General features: G+C 40.1%; 1 protein-coding gene across 1 annotated transcript in view; it reads right to left on the bottom strand.

The window, feature by feature from the left end:
* SPHKAP (SPHK1 interactor, AKAP domain containing) overlaps positions 1 to 9165 on the bottom strand; it is a 159182-nt gene extending 150017 nt beyond the window's left edge. Inside the window, exons 1-2 of the mRNA XM_077761380.1 lie at positions 9077 to 9165; positions 3616 to 3709 (exon numbers count right to left, since the gene is read on the bottom strand). Coding sequence (XP_077617506.1) covers positions 3616 to 3709; positions 9077 to 9165 — 183 coding nt within the window. The remainder of the gene's footprint in view (positions 1 to 3615; positions 3710 to 9076) is intronic.
* Positions 9166 to 19282: the final 10117 nt, after the last annotated feature.

The raw sequence follows: 19282 nt of genomic DNA on the forward strand, positions 1-19282 counted from the left end.
TTTTTTTTTTTTTTTTTTTTGTCTTTGCAAGAAAGGAAGGCTAATGGTGCAACAGAATTCTAGGTCAGATCACTGACCTGTTGATAATTAGACAGGTGAAGTGTATGCACCTATTTAATTGCTATTTTGAAGCATTGTTAAATCGTTCAGAAAAAAAAAAAAGTAGAAATTAAAAGTCTCCAGGTTATACTGAGTGAATGAGTCAGCAATGAGAGCATCATGTGGGTCCAAGATTTCACAAAGAAGAAAATGACTTCAACTGGTCCTTTATTTTTTACCTGAATTTTATCTTTGGTTTAAATTACTGCAATACATTATTTGTCTGCATCAACTAAGTGTGAGTACTGGCTACTCAAACTGTAAATGGATGAATAAATCTATTCATAGGCATTATCTATCAAAAGTTACTTATTGCATTCATTCTTGTTATTATGTTAAATTTATAGATTTTTAGAATAAAAAGCACATAAGTGTGTTGTCTAACTTACGTTAATACTAAAGTATAAAGAGAGAAAATCATAAATTCTCCTTATATCTTTGGAAGTAAAATCAAATATTTAAAATTCCTTTTTTATTTAATGCATTTTAACACCTAAACAAAGTATGTTAAAATATAAAATTTACAAACTAAAAAGGACACTTTTAGGCACTAATACTTGATTCAAATTGATATCCAATACATACGCATATATTTTTAAAATGTATGCATACATCATTGGGATTTTAAAAATTTTTACTTATTTATTTATTTTGAAAGAGAATGAAAGCAGTGAGAGAGAGCAGAGAGAGAGAGGGAAAGAGAAAATCCCAAGCAGGCTCCACACTGTCAGTGAGGAGCCTGACGCAGGGCTCCATCTCATGAACCATGAGATCATGACTCAAGCTGAAACCAATAGTCAGACGCCTAACCGACTGAGTCACCCAGGTGTCCCTGAACATGTTTAATAAATAATTAAAACTTACATCTCACAAAGCTTTAGCATTCTATTTTATTATATATTTATTGAAGCAGTTGGCTTTCCTTTAATCTTAATAATATGAAATTCATTTTAAGAAACTGCTCCTAACTTTTCAGATACAATAAAGCTATCATCAAAGAAAGTCTAATTAAATACAAATAGACCATTATCTTATATGAGTTCCAATTTGACACAGATCGATTTAATTCCTCCAATGCACAGGAAAATTATTCTTTTGCATTGCCTATAAATAGGATGATTGACTCTGTGAGTGATTTAATGATGGATATTCCATTTTATTCCAGTAAGAATTTGTAACAGCTGACAAAAGATATGTACAATAAAATGGTAAAAGAGAAGTTAAAACTCAAGGTTAAAAAAATAGAAATTATAACATAAGGTCAGTATCATTGTTAAAAACAGCACAGATATTTAGGCAATAAACTCCTCCATGGTTGTTACAATTGAATTTTGAATTTGTTTTGGGGTTCTGGCAGCTGAACTGAAATGGAAACATGAGCAGTTATAAGGTTATTATATTTCTTGAGGAGAAGTAAAGAAGGCATTTTCAATGTGGGTGAGAGATAAGTTTTGCTGTGCCAGAAAATGCCAAGAGCGTCTATGTTCTGGAGTTTATTATTAGTATTATTTTTAAGAAATCCAATGCAAGGGTAAGTATAGGAATCAAGAGCTCAAGCTTTCATTCTTGGCCCTATCTCCAAATATTGGTATGATTTGAGTAATTCATTTAACTTTTCATGACCTCAATTTCTTTATCTCTAAAGGTAGAGAATTTAGCAAAGTGACCTTTACTGAAGTTCTTTGCAGCTCTAAAATCCCGTGATCAATGGGTTCCTGATTCTCTGGCACAGAGAGAAATCATTTGACCTTTTCAAAGGACATATTTTACGGGTAAATTTAATTTTAAAAAATTATTTATTTATTTTGAGACAAAGAGAGAGTGAGCAAGCATGGGGGAGAGGCAGAGAGAGAGGAAGAAAGAATCTCAAGCACAGTGCAGAGCCTGATGCGGGGCTCGTTTCACAAACCATGAGATCATGACCTGAGCCAAAATCAAGGGTTGGACACTTAGCCAACTGAGCCACCCAGGCGCGCATATAGGTAAATTTCTTATTAGGGAGAAATTGTTTTAAGACATTGTTTTTAAGAAATTGTTTAAAGAAGTCACGGATCATCTGTCGATCATGTCGATCAAATTGGAGAACTGATCAGTTTTGTTAGCCTGAGAGAGGTCACTCAGGAAATGAAACAAAAAACCAGAGTCAGCGTGTGCCGGGTGGGTATCTACTTCCTAGTGTGTCTTCTTCCATTGGCAGTGCCACGTGCCTCCACGGTGATATACAAGGAAAGCAGGAACTCAGTCTTGCTCTGTCCCAGAATCTTGATGGTGTCAGAAGTGAGTGTCTGCTCAATAACTGTTGCCTAATGTCTGACCCCCCAGCCCCCCCTTCACCCGTTGACATGCTACCAGAATCACTCTGCAGCATTAGAAGCATCTAATGTGAAGTTTGAGGTCTAAGGTCATGGCCCATCTTGAACATTGTGTGGAGTCTAAGTGACCCTTGGAAAATCCCTTATAAATCCTGGCATGTTGAATTTAGTGAAAAAGTCTTATAAATTTACTTGTGTGTATTTATGTACTATATAGAAATAAATGCATGATATGTAATAAAATATAAGTATAAGCCTACCATGTTTTTTTAAAATTTTCTAATGTTCATTTTATTTTTGCGAGAGAAAGAGAGAGACAGTGCATGAGCAGGGGAGGAGCAGAGAGAGAGGGAGACATAGAATTCAAAGCAGGCTCCAGGCTCTGAGCTGTCTGCACAGACCCCGACGCAGGGCTCGAATTCACAAACTGCGAGATCATGTCCGGAGCTGAAGTCGGATGCTTAAACGACTGAGCCACCCAGGCGCCCCAAGCCTACCATGTTTTTAATAATGTTAGAGAGACAGAGAGATGAAACAATTTTTTAAAAAAGGAAAATGAATACGTAGCATTGAATTTGCATAAGTTCAATGTGCTCGTGGTATGCCACTATATCCCTAAATAGCAGCAGCTCTATGGGACTGTGAAATGGGCAAGGTGTGAACTGATATCAGAACGAGTGTGATGCCCAGTTCATATTCCATATCCTCCGGAGGAGAGACCTACAGGCCGCAGTATTCATTGCTATTGTGTGGAGCTGGTCCACAGGGAATGCTTCCTGACTGTTTCAACAGGTGGTCAAGGTGAGCTCCATTTCTCCCTTTCTCCAACCCCATGCTCATATCACTGCATGTGAGTGAGGAGGATCTACGGGAGTCCAGAGCAAAAGGAGAATTCTACGAGAGTCCTCGGAAACCTCCCCCAGCCAGTCAATAGCCCACCAGACCACCCACCATTTCAACCTTGCAAGTGGCAGAGTCAGGCACAATGGGCCAGGTTACCGGGCAGTCTCAAAAAACTCCAAAATCCCCAAGGATTAAAATCACAAAGGTCTATGTCTTGCTCAGATTATGCATCCATCACGGACTGGCTGAGACCTGTTTCAAGTTGTGCTCATTCTAAAACTCAGGCTGGTAGAGCAGTGACTACATGAAATATGCTATCACCATGGCAGAAAACTGGAGAAGTGAAGCAAAGCGTACATACCCTCTTGAACACCTCCACTTGGAAGAGACCTGCCCCATCTGCACACTTTGCATTGATCCAGCAAGTCACACGGCTGTACGGCTGTACCTTGTACCTAGGAGATGAGCAAGTGTAACCCTTCCCCACACTTAAGAACATGGCTAGAGGGGCACCTGGGTGGCTCAGACAGTTAAGCGTCTGACTGCAGCTCAGGTCATGATCTCGCGGTCTGTGGGTTCAAGCCCCGCATCGAGCTCTGTGCTGACAGCTCAGAGCCTGGAGCCTGCTTCAGATTCTGTGTCTCCCTCTCTCTCTGCCCCTCCCCAGCTCATGCTCTGTCTCTCTCTGTCTCAAAAATAAATAAACGTTAAAAAAAAATTTTTAAAAAGGAACATGGCTGGAAATATTTGCTGAATAGTTTTAATGGCCACTGTAACAAACAGATGTGCCAAAGAGTGATTTCTGTAAGGTCTCTAGGTCCACTTTGGTCTGGTCCTATGTTCTTAAATAAACTTTGGGACCTGAGTCGCTGTGTCAGCTCAGCTACATGAATGATTCACATATCACAGTGGAGAAACCATCATCTTGTCACTTTTCCCCTTTATTTAAGAAAGAATGAGAAGACAGGCACCTGGGAGGCTGAGTCGGTTGAGCATTCGACTCTCGATTTCAGCTCAGGGCATGATCTTAGGGTTGTGGGATCGAGCCTCAAGTCAGGCTTAATGCTGAGCATGGAGCCTGCTTGGAATTCTCTCTCTCTCTCTCTTTCCCTTTGCCCCTCTCCTCTTCTTGTGTGCTCTCCCCCTTTCTAAAATGAAATTTTAAAAAAGTAAAAAAAAAATAATGAGGGGAGAGAGAGACAAAGAGGGCACTCCTCAGTAGAACCTCAAGCACGCTTGAATATTTTAGTTAAATTAATGCGTGTGGTGGAAAGAGCGATGGGTCCCCAAAGATGTCCACTGTCAAATCCTCAGAGCCTGTGCATGTGGTTATACAGCAAAGCAGACTCAAGTTTGAAGACGGAATTAAGGTTATTAATCAGCTGACCTTGACACAGGGAGATCAATTTGGATAATCTGGATGGATCCAATGTCATTACCAGAATTCTTAAAAGTGCAAAAGGAAGGCAGAAGAGGAGGTCAGAAGTCAGAAGGATGTGATGTAACAGCTCCACCTACCATTGCTCACTTTGGAGATGGGGGGAAAGTGTCATCAGGCAAATACTCCAGGTGGCGTATGGGAGTCAAAGAAGGCAAGGAAACAGAGTCCTCCATAATGCCTCGGGAAAAGACTGCAGCCCTGTGAACACCCTGATTTTATTCCAGTGAGACCTACTGCCGACTTTGGACACAGAATTTTAACATAATAAATTTGTGTTGTCCTAAGCCACTAACTTTGTGGCAATTTGTGAAAGCAAAATGGAAAACTAATATAACACTTTGGTTTTTTAAAATAACTTTACTAAAACTAAAATTAGTTTTAGTACAAGGCCACTTGGGACACCAGGGTGGCTCTGTCGCTTGAGCATCCGACTTTGGCTCCAGTCATGATCTCACCTTTTGTGAATTCGAGCCCCTCATCAGGCTCTGTGCTGACAGCTTGGAGCCAAGAGCCTGCTTCAGATTCTGCATCTCCCTCTCTCTTGCCCTCCCTGCTCATATTCTCTCTCTCTCTCGAAAATAAATAAAACATAAAAAAATTAAAACCATGGCTACTCTAAGAGGTTCTGTTAACTATTTCAATAATTGGGCCATGTAATATGTATTTTAAAATGAAGGAACAAAAGGAAGCACAGTGGTCTGTATATTATTATTTTAGAGAGGAATTCTTTCAAACCATATGTCCAAATATGTCACCTCTTCTATTTCACACATGTGGCTTGGTGTGCAAGTAGAAGTTTCAGTGTCTGTATTCTTAGACCTCTTTGGGAACCGACACAAACTTTCTGATTCATGTGCTTGACTCTGTTAGCTACCCTGTGCTGGGTTTGCACTGTTTTCTCCAGCTTCTGTCAAAATCTCTTACAGCATCCACCTGCCTTCACAGCCGCTTTTGATTTAGAGATCATGTTCTGAGAAAGATTGAATCAAAAGACATTTAGGAAAAAAGTGGCATGTTGAAATTACATACTAAACTCATCAAAGGCAAGGACCATTTATTACATACCATTATACATGCTTCGGTAACTTTCTTAGAATAGGAGTTGAAAAATACCTGAAATAAATGAAACCACATGGCATGAATGAGTTCTAGAAGGTCTCCAGTGTGGGAATGTACATGTATTGTAAAATTAAGAAGGGCAGTGATGTGGTGAGACCACATCTCAAATATTGGAATTTGAAAAGCAGGGTTCAGATTCTGACTCTGTCACTCACTAGTTGAGTGATCTTGGGCAAGTCATTTAACCTCGTTAAGCCTAAATTTCTTCATCTTTAAAGCAGGAATAAAATAATTTCACTGACTTCCAGTTTCCACTCGGGGAAACTCTATCACCCTATATGAGATCTCTGGCTTTTAATAAAAAAACTATAAGTCATGTGAGAAGGCAGGGGGAATAAAACTCCTTCCAAGGGACAAAGCAACCAATAGATCCAGACTTGATTATGTCACATATGTTCAACTATCTGGTAAAAAATTCAAAATAATGATTATGAGGTTAATGGCTCTGGTGGAAAAGGTACAACACATGCAAGCTCACATGGGTAATTTCTTTCAAGAGGTGGAATTATAGGGCAAATCAAATTAAAATGTTAGAAATGCAAACCACTATCAGTGAATGAAGAATTCCTCTAATAATTTCTTCAGTAGAATCAACTCAGCTGAGTATAGTCAATGAACTTGAAGCAGGTCAATACAAGTTACTTAAACAAAAGGATAAACAATAGAATAAACTAACTAACCAACTAACTAACTAACCAACCAACTAACTAACTAACAAAAACAACCCAGAAGAGATTATCCAAAAGCTGTATCCTGATATATGTACTGTAGGAATTCTGGAAGGAAAAGAAAGAATGAGAGCAGGGTAGGAAACATATTAAGAGATCACGGATTTATTTTTTAAGAATTAATAACAGACACCAAACCACAGATCCAAGAAGTTCAGAGAACACCACGCGGAATGAATCCAACATACATACATGCACATGTGCGCATTCTCATTCTCTCTCTCTCTCTCTCTCTCTCTCTTTCACACACACACACACACCTTGGCATATCACATTCAAGTTGCCCTAAATAAGAGATTAAAAAGAGAATTTTGAAGGCAAGCAGGAAGTAAAAGATATGTAACATAGAAAGGGGCAAAAATATGAATGAAAACAGTTTCTTAGCACAAAGCATAAAGCTGAAAGACAATGAAGTGTCATCTTTGAAACAATGAAAGAGAAAATATGTTGCCAACCTAGAAAGCTGTACTCATAAACATGTGATTCAAAATTTAAGGAAAAATTGACATTTTCTCAGGCAAACAAAAACTGAGAAAAGTAATTGCCAGGAGACATGCCTTATAGGAAATTTTAAAGAAAGTTCTTTGGACAGAAAAAAAAATTGTAACATTAGACAGCAGCTTGCCTCTACATAGATGAAGTGTCAGGCATGGAATAAATGAGGGTAAAATAAAATTTATTTTTTCTTACTTCTAATTGCTCTAACAAATATCTGACTTTGTAAAGCAAACATGGCAGTAATAAATAATGTTTATAGCACACACAAAAGCAAAATACATGATGATCACATGAAGGATTGAAGAAGAGAATTTAAATTCTTGCATATGTAAGAAGCTTACACTGGATATGAAGTGTATATTATAATTTGGAGATAAATACTGATTATTACTACATATATTCTAAACCATAGGGCAATCACTAATTTTTAAAAAGAAATATAAATAATAAATTAATAGAGAAGATAAAATAGAATCGTTAAAGAATTCTCAACCCAAAGGAAGGCAGAAGAGAGAGGAAAAAGAACAAATATATAACACAAATAGAAAAAAGCTAGTTAGTTGGTAAATTTTAATCCAGACTTCCTAGACTCATAATGAATGGTCTAAGCATACTAATCAAAAGAGATTAACAGATGGGATTTTTTTAAAAAAGGAAAATAGAATATCCTGTTTATAAGAAGCAAGTTAACTACAAAGATTTAGACAGGTTAAGAGCAAAAAGATGGAAAAAGGTAAAGCAAAAGAAAGCTGGAGTAGATATATCAATGTCAGCTAAGGTATGCTTCCTGTCTGACTTATGTGGCTCTTCACCAGCACTGATTTTAAAAATCTATCCTGAAACACACGTACTTTGAGGAGTTTATTAAGTGTGACAAGCAGCAGAAGACAAAGGTTCACTGCTCCTTGCACGTCGCACAGACTGTCTCAATTCTTACAATGGGTGTCCCAGTGTGGATAACCACTAACTACCAAGTGGTAGAACCAGGATATTAATCACTGTGCAAAATTCTCTACAAAAATCAAGATTTTGTTATCTGTGAGCTTTATGCTGCTCTCCCTATGAAGAGGCATTAAAAATAAGCCAAACCAGGGCGCCTAGGTGGCTTAGTCGGTTAAGCATTCAATTCTTGATTTCAGCTCAGGTCATGACCTCAGTTTCTGGGATGGAGCCCCACATGAGGCTCTGCAGTGACATTGCAGAGCCTGCTTGGGATTCTCTCTCTCTCCTCTCTCTCTCTCTCTCTCTCAAAATAAATAAACACTTTTTAAGTTAAAAATGAGCCAATCCATTCTCTAAGCTGGGTTTTCTTTTAGATGGGTGGATATTGCTTCAGTTCCTTTAAATGCCTTAACTTCATCTGTCACTTTCAGGAGAATGAGATGTTCACCCATATCCTGTCCAACTGAGAGTCATTGCTTCAATAAGGTCTGTAACATTATGGGTAAGAAGTAAAAGAGGCCCAGAAGAGCAGAATACTCAGGGTCTATGTCATTACATCCAGGAGAAGACAGAGGAGCCACAGGTCAGGCAACTTGCCTAGACACAGCAATTTCACCAATTGCCAAGTCCATCAATTGTCCAGTCCACCAATTTCACCAATTGCCTAGTCCACCAATTGCCTAGTCCACCAATTTCAGAACAGGACTAACCACCGGGTCTCCTGACATCAAATCCAGCACTTTTTCTTCTTTCTCTCTTTGCAAGTCCCCGTAGTGGTTACCTTCATGCACAGAATAAAACCCCATTAAAATGAAGAGTCCTAGACAAAGGAAGCCCCTTGTGAATGAGAAGAGCTCTACCAGTTCATTTAAAAACTGATTATTTTGAAAAATAAATAAATAAAATAAAAACTGATGATTTCATATCAGATACATATTTTATACTACAGGAACCACATGGATAGATACCAAAGGCCCTTAAAAGTGTCTGTATGTGAAATATGGCATCATCGGTGGACTTATACACTCTTTATAATGTTGTTTGTATGGTAAATTGCCTTCAGAGTTTCTGTCTCTTTCCCGGATACCTATTACCCTGCAGCAATGCGGATCTGAGTCTTCGGCACCAGGACTGACCAATGCCCACTTTGTTTCTCCATAAGAAATAACACCTGTTGGGTCATGTTTCCTTGAAAATTCTGAGTTGGAGAATGTGGTCACATCTGTACTGCTCTTGAAGAGAACATGACTTCTAGGAATAAGAATGGCCTTCAGTTTATACTTAATTGAAGGCAGTATCTGTTATTTGTCCTTGATCCTCAAATTGTTAGAAGTGATGGACTAATCTTTTCTGAGAGATTCAGATATACAGGACACAGAAATGTAATGTGCTACTGATTTTTTCTTTTTGTATAAATTTGAAAACAGATAATCTTTCAATAAAAACTTGATAGACGACCATAGTCTAGTTTACAGTATTACGTTGTTTGCTACATGAGAAGGAAAGGAAAGGAAAGGAAAGGAAAGGAAAGGAAAGGAAAGGAAAGGAAAGGAAAGGAAAGGAAAGGAAAGGAAAGGAAAGGAAGAAAAGAAAGAAAAGAAGGAAAGGAAAGGAAAGGAAAGGAAGAAAAGAAAAGAAAAGAGAAGAAAAGAAAAGAAAAGAAAAGAAATCTAGTTGTTTTCTCTAGAACCAGCATTCTTAGCAAAAAGCCTTGAGATTGTGATGGGCTGTAGTGAAATATTGCTAGGTTAAACTTAGGTTTCGTTAAAATAAACTCAGAAGAAATCTAAAACATTTGTTTATTTTTTCAAAAGTTGATCTTTGTCTGACAAGTTACGCATTCAAAGTGTCATATAAAAGCATTACTGAAATAGAATCCATAAGCCAAACAAAACAAAATAGCAAAACAGTATAAAAAATTGCAAGTGACTTAGGAAATGAGATGGCCCCTTTCTTAAACTTCAAATTCAACCTTAGATTTGATCAAGGTGACAAATTATTTCTGTTTGCAAAAATGGTATTTTCAGTATTTGTTGGCTTTAAAAAATGGTCTGTCTTGCTTTTAGGCTGCCCCCATGTGTTCTAATATCAGTGCTGGTCCAAACTGTGCATTAAAATCCTTTTCCCCCATTTGAAAAAAAAAAAGATACGGATATTTAATCAATACAAGAAAATTGAACCTGAAGCCAGGAGAACTCTGTGGATGACCCAGTTCTGCTACATACTATTGTGTGGCTTTTTAAATCTAATTATTTTCTTCACTTAATTTCCTTTTCCTTCAAAGTTTTCAACTAGAAAGTGGGGATAATTATATCTGCCATTTTCACTCACAGGGATGCGACTGATTGAACGACTTCATACAAAGGCTTACCCTTCATAAAGTATAAACCTTAATTTACACACACTAGTTACCAACGTGAGAGTGTCCTTCCTTCTGTCTCCGGTAGTAACTGAATTGTAGTGCAGAGTACCACGGCATGGAACGTATAGGGTGAGGGTCCTTGGGTTCTCTTTTCTTTTCATAAAACTTAGTTTTGCCAACTCAGCAAATCAAATAAACTCTTTGTAAAATAAAGGGCTATCTTAAAAACTTTCAGATATGGACTTTTTTTTTTTTTTTTGATTTATGTTTTTCTCTCAAACTAGACTATGCGTCAGGATACATGTGGCTTCCGGATCTACAATACAACTAACGTGGGAACATTTCATCTTTCCACAGCTCAGCCCTATTATTGAAGACCCCTTCCAGCTTTGATAACCAGTGATTTAAAGAAATCTGTAATGTGATCCACAAGATACATTGCACTTAAAAATGAAAATATTCATATTAAGAACTAATAGGAGCTTTCACAGAGGTAAGCTAATATAGTATAACAATGCAAAGAAGCATAAACAATTCCTTTAAAAAGCATGCTTCAAAGTATCTGAAGTGTATGAATCAAATACAATTTTGAGATCAATCTTGATACAACACTGTTTGAAAAACTTTCATTTATATCTTTGATTCACTGAAAACTTTCAGAAGATGTAAAAGCCAATACACAAAAAATTCTAAAAGTAACTCAATGCATGGCTAAATCATTTGTTTTTCTTGCCCAGTTGCTAAACAAAATAGCTTTAATTGCATTATAATTCTTTTTAGTAACAGTGATTTATAATCATGCAATTTATTAAACACTGAAAATATTTCACATTGAGACAGCACACACATTGATTGGGCACAATTTGATTTTTCCTGACCATTGCCATTTTCTTGAAAAAGCTTGTGTAGAGATTCCAGTGATCAATTCTTTAAATTCAAAGTTTTGTGGACAAGCGGTATGAATAATACAGTATTTCCATACACTGTTTTGTAATTCTAGTTTACTTTTTGTATATCAATTCTGGTGGCTTCCAATTAAATATTATAGAAAGTAAATGATGTTTCTTGTATTCAGTGAAATAGAATACAAGAAACATAGATCAAATTAATAATCTATTAGAGTCAACTAAATATCTTTTATATGAATAAGGACGCTAATAAAATAGCTGAATTACTACACTGATTTGGAAAACATTTGGAAATATGATATGTCTTGGTGAGTGAACAAAAATACTCAAATTTAAATCCAAAATTTAATTTACTGCAGCTGATATTAAATCGATATTAATATTTTTATAGGCTACTGCAAGACAGAGCAATATCATTGCCTTCGGTCTGCTCTGTATAAGGTTTTTTTTTTTTTTTTTTACAATACTGCGACAGAAATAATGTTAAGGAACTATTGGCAGACTGAATTTTAAAATTTCAGAAAATGTCCCAGCTTTTGAATAGGAATATAATCCTGATGCAGGCACAACCCTATTGATCTGCAAACCTGGATTTAAGGCCATCGACCTCCTATCAGAAGTGTCTCTGTTGGAATGTAAGAATCACACAGTTTACCGATTCAGTTCTCATGATCTTTGGTAGTGAAATAGGTGGTGTAGAAAGTGAGCCCCCAGTTGGCTTCACTTTCAGATGCTTCACACTTTTACCTAAAAATCAGTAGCAATGTGCATATATATATATATATACACACACACACACACACACATATATATACCTATCTACATATATATACACATCTATATATATACAAATCTACATATATATATGTCTACGTATATATACATCAACGTGTGTGTGTGTGTGTGTGTGTGTGTGCTTAAGTTTAAAAAAAATCTTCCTGTGGTCTCACTGTCCTTTTCATGCATTAGGGCCGAATGGAAAGACTTAAAGGTAGTTTGACCGTGCTTGTCCCCAGGGTTAGAGATTTTTTCACTTGACAGCAGCTTCAAGCCAGGCATAGACACCGCCTTGGGCCTTTTGCGACCCCTTCGCTACCCCCACGGAGAAGGGATACTTAGCGAGAAAATCGCCTGTGGAGCCTGGGAAGCTCGATTTCATTACAGAATACAAATACTTCAAGTCTCTAGATGGCAGCCTTCAACGCGCTTGGAAAGCGGCTTGGGGCCTCTGCCACCCCCACTCCCCCACCCCCACTTCCACTCTCATCCCCATCTTGGCCGCTCGGCCACATAGTATAGGCTACATGCGCGCCCTGGCCCCTGGGTGTTGGGCTTCGCTGCTCTCCAAGAAGGCGAGCTGAAAAAATGTTTATTCCTGTGCCTGATCATCTGGGCTGGAACTGCCTAGATGTGTGCCTGGGGGGGAAAGGGGGCGTAGGGGATGACAAGATGAGCGACACCAGTAAGCCCCTCGCCTAGGAGAGGTGGGGCTGTGCGGGCGGCAGACAGACCCCGCACCCCTCTCCCCGCTCGGGGTGGACGCTCCGCAACTGCGCAAAGAGCGCAAAAGCCACCTGCTCAGCTCGGAAAACAGCGGCGCTACAGCCTCAATTTACCCCTATGGTTCTGGGGGGGGGGGGGAAATATAAAAATCTCAGGTTCTCAAATTCGAGAAGGACGGAGTCTGAGGGAGCGCGGAACATGGGCAAAGGGAGAGAAGGAGACTGGAAGAGACGCCCACCAGGGAAACCCGCTGCTCCCACCTGGCAGAGTCGGAGGCGGCGTCCCCCACCCACCCTGTGGGGAGACCCCAGGCTGAGGCGGAGGCCGGGGACATGCCCGGCCAGCGTACACTGGCCTGGGATGTGGGGGCGCCTGCGGCGGGTGGGACTGGAGCGGATCGGCTCTTGCTGTCCCAGAGGTCGGTGGGGCGCAGCTGGGGTGTCGTTGGGGATTAGGGGCAATCCCTCCGCCTCCTCCGCACCCCGTGGCCACTCAGGCCACCGCGGACGCACGCCCAGATCGAAATGCACGGGGACGGGGTACTTTGCCCTGGTCTTGCCCCTGCGCGCCTCATCCCTCCTTAGGAGCCCGTCCCCCACGAGGCGCAAAACCCGCGCAGGCTGTGCCCATGAAAAGTCTGGGCGACCCCAGTCCCGACCCCGAGCCGCCCCGGCGCGCAGGCCGCACCCAGCTCCGCGCCGGGTGGGGTGCACTAGACGGGGGCCCGCCCTCCCCCGGGAGCCCCTCGCTNTAGACGGAGTTCGAGGGCCACTGGGTGGGGCACAGGGGGCAGGGGGTCTTACCCCGGTACGGAGAGCAGGGAGTTGCCATCCATTGTCGCTGGGCGCGCGGGGAAGGAAGGCGGAAAGCGCGCGCGAAGGACGGAAGTCTGGCGCGAGGAGTCGGTTCCCGGAGCGCACGGACGGGCGCGCGCGGGGACAGAGGCGCGCAGGCTGGGACCGCGGTCCGAGACAGAGACACGCTCCGCCCCGGCCGGGGAGCGCCGCGCGCCGCGACCGCTGGGAGGTCCCCTCCCGCTCGCCCCTCCGAGCGAGCTGAATCTCCAGGCCGGAACCCCAGCCCGTTGCCCTGCTCCTGCCCTCCCGGTCCTGGGTGCTGGAGGCTCCCGCGGAGCTGTCCCCGCCTCTCCTGGAGCCCGGCAGGGGGGACTCTGAAAGAATTTCTGTCTCCCCGCCCTGCCGCCGCGTCTCCTCCCCTCTCCCTCTGGGGCGCAGCGGGTCTCAGCCCTCAAGCTGATCACCCACTTGCCCTCATTCACGCTCCGCCGCTGGCGGTGCCCACATTCCCCGCTGGTCGCGCACAATTGCTTTGGCTGCGTCGCTAGGTTTGATGTTAATTTTGGTGTCTTCTACCATACAGTCGGCTGATAAGTCAGAGCAATACTGTCCTTGATCTCCCAACTGGTTTTTCTTTACGTGGACTCTCCTTCCTGTTTTTGCTCTCACAATTCTTCTCTAACTCGTTTTGCTTCATTGTGACTCGCTCACTTCTTGCCTGCTAGGAGCTTGCGTGTACATGGAGATCTCAAAACCCGTGACAGTGGACATTCATCAGAGGCCAGCACCCAGGCCCTGGAAGGAAGGACCGTCAGAGAAATCCCCAAGTGCCTGCTTCAGTGTCTCCTTGAGCAAAAACGACATTTGTTTTAAGAAATATATTGGTGATAACACATGACTGTTGAGAGGGTACTGTTGACTCTGATCCTTTTTCATTATGTATATATTTTTTCTTTTTCTTTTCCTTATTTTTCTTTTCTTTCTTTTTTTTTTAAGAAAATCATAGAGCTTCCTCAACTGGGAAGATAGACTGTGTATATTTTGCCCTATTCTCCTTGTAAGGGCAACCAAAAACTCTAGAGATGATAAAACAAACATAAGAAGACACAATGGTACACAGAAGAAGACAGACAAGCTAGGGAGCCTGGGACACAAGGAGTGACACTGTGGTGAGTTCCTGGGTGTTCTTTTGGCCTCACATATCCCAGACGTGCTGAAGAAGCTGGCAAACTGGAAATGTCCGTGGATACAGACAGAACACCTCTCAACTCTCTAGCCCTGGACCAGAAAAGGGGCAGTTTAACAAGACAGAAACTTTGCAGATACTAATGGCCACGCTCTGCAGAACACACACACATACACACACACACACGCACACACAAGCACACACACGCACACACAAATCCTGTAGTCCCACCTTACCTACATCATCAAAAGACAAGTGGGAAAGCCAGATTCTACTGTTTTGAGGCTCTAAGGAAGAATCCCAATTCCCTAGCCCCGCTGGTGTCAGAGAAGGCTGAGGGGGGAGCCAGGTATTTGGAGCCATCCCTCCCCATCTTGGTGTCCATGAAGCCTGCATTTTCATACTGCACAGTAGTAATGATGTCTGCCCCCCACCACCATTATGCCCTGGGAGAGAGTGGAGAATCAGGTCTTTCACCACCACCCAGAAATAATGAGGCCACATGGGAAGCAATAACTAGGCACTGTACCCGTCTAGTGAGGGAAGGTGAGGACTACTGAGAAGCCTGAACCTCCTTCCATACCTAGCAGCAAGGAGGACATCCCCCTCCCTCAGGTGTCAAAGAAAGTCAAGAGTGGAACCTAGACTTATGCCCATCTAGGACTAATAAGGCAGCACCACCTCCCCACCCAGTCCCTCTGCCCTGCAGGAGAAGTATCAAAAGAAGCTAACAAAAACAAATCTTTAAATGGGATTCAGAGGGGCACCTGGGTGGCTCAGTCCGTTGGGCGTCTGACTTCAGCTCAAGTCATGATCTCATGGACCGTGGGCTTGAGCCCCATGTCAGGCTCTGTGCTGACGGCTCAGAGCCTGGAGCCTGCTTTGGGTTCTGTGTCTCCCTCTCTCTCTGCCCCTCCTCTGCTTGTGCTTGTCTCTCTCTGCCTCTCAAAAATAAATAAACATTAATAATAATAAAAAAATATAAATAAATAAATAAATGGTATTCAGAGTCTCCTAACATAATATCCCAAATGCAAGTACCTTAGTAGAAAATTACTAGAATAGTAAGAAACAGGAAGACTCCAAATTGGATGAAAAAAAAATCAATAGATGCCAACTGAGATGACAGAGATGCTATAATTAACCTGACAAATAATTTAAAGTATCCATAATAAAAATGCTTCAGTGAGCAACTACAAACACACATGGAATGAATGAGAAATTGAAAGAGAGACAAAAAAAAGTCTTAGCAAACAAGTAGAACACATAAAGAAAAGCCAAATGGAAGCATTAAAACTGAAAAATACAACAATCAAAATAAGACACTAAATAGATGGTTGCACAGCACAGTGATGTGGGTGGAGGAGAAAAATTAGTGAGCTGGAAGACGAAATTATGTAAATCATCTCATTTGAACACAGAAATACAGAAAATAGACATTAAAAACAACAACAACAGAGCCTCTGGAATGTGTGAAGAAAAATGGCTGAAAAATGCCTGCATTTGGCAAAAGACATAAAATTTTAAGTTCAAAAAGCTGAGGAAAATCCAAACTTGATAAACACAAAGAAATCCACACAAAGGTCCATCACAAACTTCTGAAAATTAAAAACACATTTAAAATACTGAAAGCAGTCATAGAGAAACATCACCTTACCCATCAAGGAAAATGGTTCAAATAACAGTGTATTTTTTATTAGAAATCGTGGAGACAAAGTTAGTGACCCAACATTATTCAAATCCTGAGAAAAAGAACTGTCAACACAATATCCATTGTCCAGTGAAAATATTCTTCAGAAACGAAAATGAAAAGGGGTGATTGGGTGACTCAGTCAGTTAAACGACCAACTTCCCCTCAGGTCATAATCTCACAGCTTGGGAGTTCAAGACCCACATCAGGCTCTGTGCTGACAACTCAGAGCCCTCTTAGGATTCTGTGTCTCCCTCTCTCTCTACTCCTCCTCAGCTCAAGCTCTGGATCTCTCTCTCCTTCAAAAAGAAAAAAAGGTTAAAAAAATTTTTTAAAGAAATGAAAATGAAATCAAGGCATTTTCAGATGAGTGAAAACTAAGATAATTTGTCACCAGTAGACCTACCCTGAAAGACTGGCTAAGGAAGTTTCTCTAAATGTAAAGGAAATCATAAGGAAGGAATCTTGGAACATCAGAAAGGAAGAATACCACCAGCAGTAATATGGTAAATACAGAAGTATTTCTTTCTCTTTTTGAACTTTCTAAATTATGTTTGACAGTTAAAACAAAAATTATAAACATTGTCAGATATACTTCTAAATGTATGCAGAAGAAACATGTCAGACAATTATATTATAAAAAGAAGATAAACAAGCATATGAGATCTTAGATTTTTATATTGTACTCAAACTGATAAATTGAAAATACCAGTAAACTATGGTAAGTTATTTATATACATAATGCAATTTGTAGAGAAATCATTAAGAAAAGCTATATAAATAGATATGCTAAAACATTATGTATGAATAAAATTAAAATAATAAAAATGCTAAGTAACCACAGTAAGGCAGATAAAAGTAAACAGGAGAAAAAGAGAGAAAATAAACAAAATATAAAATGCCAATTTTAAGCCCCAGTATATTGATGATTACATTAAGTATAAATGGTTTAAATACAATTAAAAGACAACACCTGGCAGAGTTGAATAAAATTTGACCAATATAAGCCATCTGTAAAAATTATTTTCAAATAGAACTATATAAGAAGGTTGAATGAAAATGTGGAAAAATATACATCACACAAACACTATTCAAGAGAAAGCATGTGTGACTATAGAAACATTGAGTACAGTAGACATTAGAGCAAAGGAAATTGCCAGAGACAGAGATGGAGATTATATAGTGATAAAAAGATCAATCCACCAAGAAGGCATAGCAACCCTAAATACATACATACCAAACAACAGAGCTGCTAAATATGTAAAGCAACAAACTAATAAAACAGGATGGAGAAATAGGCAAATCCACAATTATAGTTACAGACTTCAACCACTCTTTCTCAACAACTGATGAGTTAAGACAGAAAATCATCAAAGACTTAATGGCATCATAAACCAAAAAGATCCAATGAAACTTAGAAAGCACTGCACCTAAATATAACAGAATACACAGTTGTTGTTTTTTTAAATGTCTGTGGAACAGATGCCAACATAGACCAAAGCAAATCTCAACAAATTTAATTGAATTGAAATCATATATGGTATGCTCCCCAACTGCAATGGAATAGAAAAGAAATCAAGAACAGAAAAGAAAAGAGAAAAACAATCCAAACCTTGAAAACTAAACAACATACTTATAAATAATCCATAGTTCAAAGAAGTCTCAAAAAAATTTTACAGGCTCCTGGGTGGCTCAGTAGGTTGAACATCCAACTCTTAATTTCAGCTCAGATCATAATTTCATGGTTCATGGGATTGAGCCCCACATTGGGCTGTGCTCTGACAGTGCAGAGCCTGGCTGGGATTTTCTCTCTCTCTCTCTTTCTCCTCTTTCTCTCTCTCTCTCTCTCTCTCTATCTCTCTCTCTCTCTCACACACACACACACACACACACACAATAAATAAATAAATTTTAAAAAACATTTTTAGAAGCACAATGAATCCATTGAAGATGAAAATACAGCATATCAGAATTTGTGGAAATAGTTCACCAGGTGGAGAAATGTATCATATTCGATGTACTATTAGAAAAGTGAAAAATTCCCAGATCAATAATCTGAGCTCCCTCTTCAAGCACTTAGCCAAAAATGAGCAGAATAAGCCTTGATCAAGAAAAGGAATGGGAATAATAAAGAATAAAAATCAATGAAATTGAAACAGAAAAACAATTTAGAAATGAATGAAACAAGAGATGCATCTTTATTTTTTCTAATTTTTTTGTTTTTTATTTATTTTTGAGACAAAGAGAGACAGAGCATGAGTGGGGGAGGGACAGAGAGAGAGAGGAAGACAGAATCCGAAACAGGCTCCAGGCTCTGAGCTGTCAGCACAGAACCCGATGCGGGGCTCGAACCCACGAACCATGAGATCATGACCTGAGCCGAAGTCGGACGCTTAACCAACTGAGTGACCCAGGTGCCCCAAGAGATGCATCTTTAAAAGAATCAATAAAATTGGGCGACTTTTAGCAAGATGGACAAAAAAACAAGAACGTACAAATTACCGACATTAGTTGGTAATAGGGGGTCATCACGGATCTTGCAGTCATTGAAAGATAATTAAGAGAATACTGTGAACAACTCTACACATGTAAATTTGACACCTTAGATGAAAAGGGCCAATTCTTTGAAAAACACAAAGTCATTTTTATGGGTTGAATTGTGTTCTTCCAAAAACGATATATTGAAATCCTAATCCCCAGTACTTCAGAATGTAATACATTGAGAAATAGAGCCTTTGCAGGTTTCAGCATGTTAAGATGAGGTCATTGGGTAGGCCCTAATCCAATATGACAGGTGTCCCTCTAAAAATGGGACATTTGGACACACACACACATAGAGTGAAGATGATATGAA

This window comes from Crocuta crocuta, unplaced genomic scaffold (assembly GCF_008692635.1).
Source record: "Crocuta crocuta isolate KB4526 unplaced genomic scaffold, BGI_CrCroc_1.0 scaffold516, whole genome shotgun sequence".
In the NCBI taxonomy this organism is placed as follows: Eukaryota; Metazoa; Chordata; class Mammalia; order Carnivora; family Hyaenidae; genus Crocuta; species Crocuta crocuta.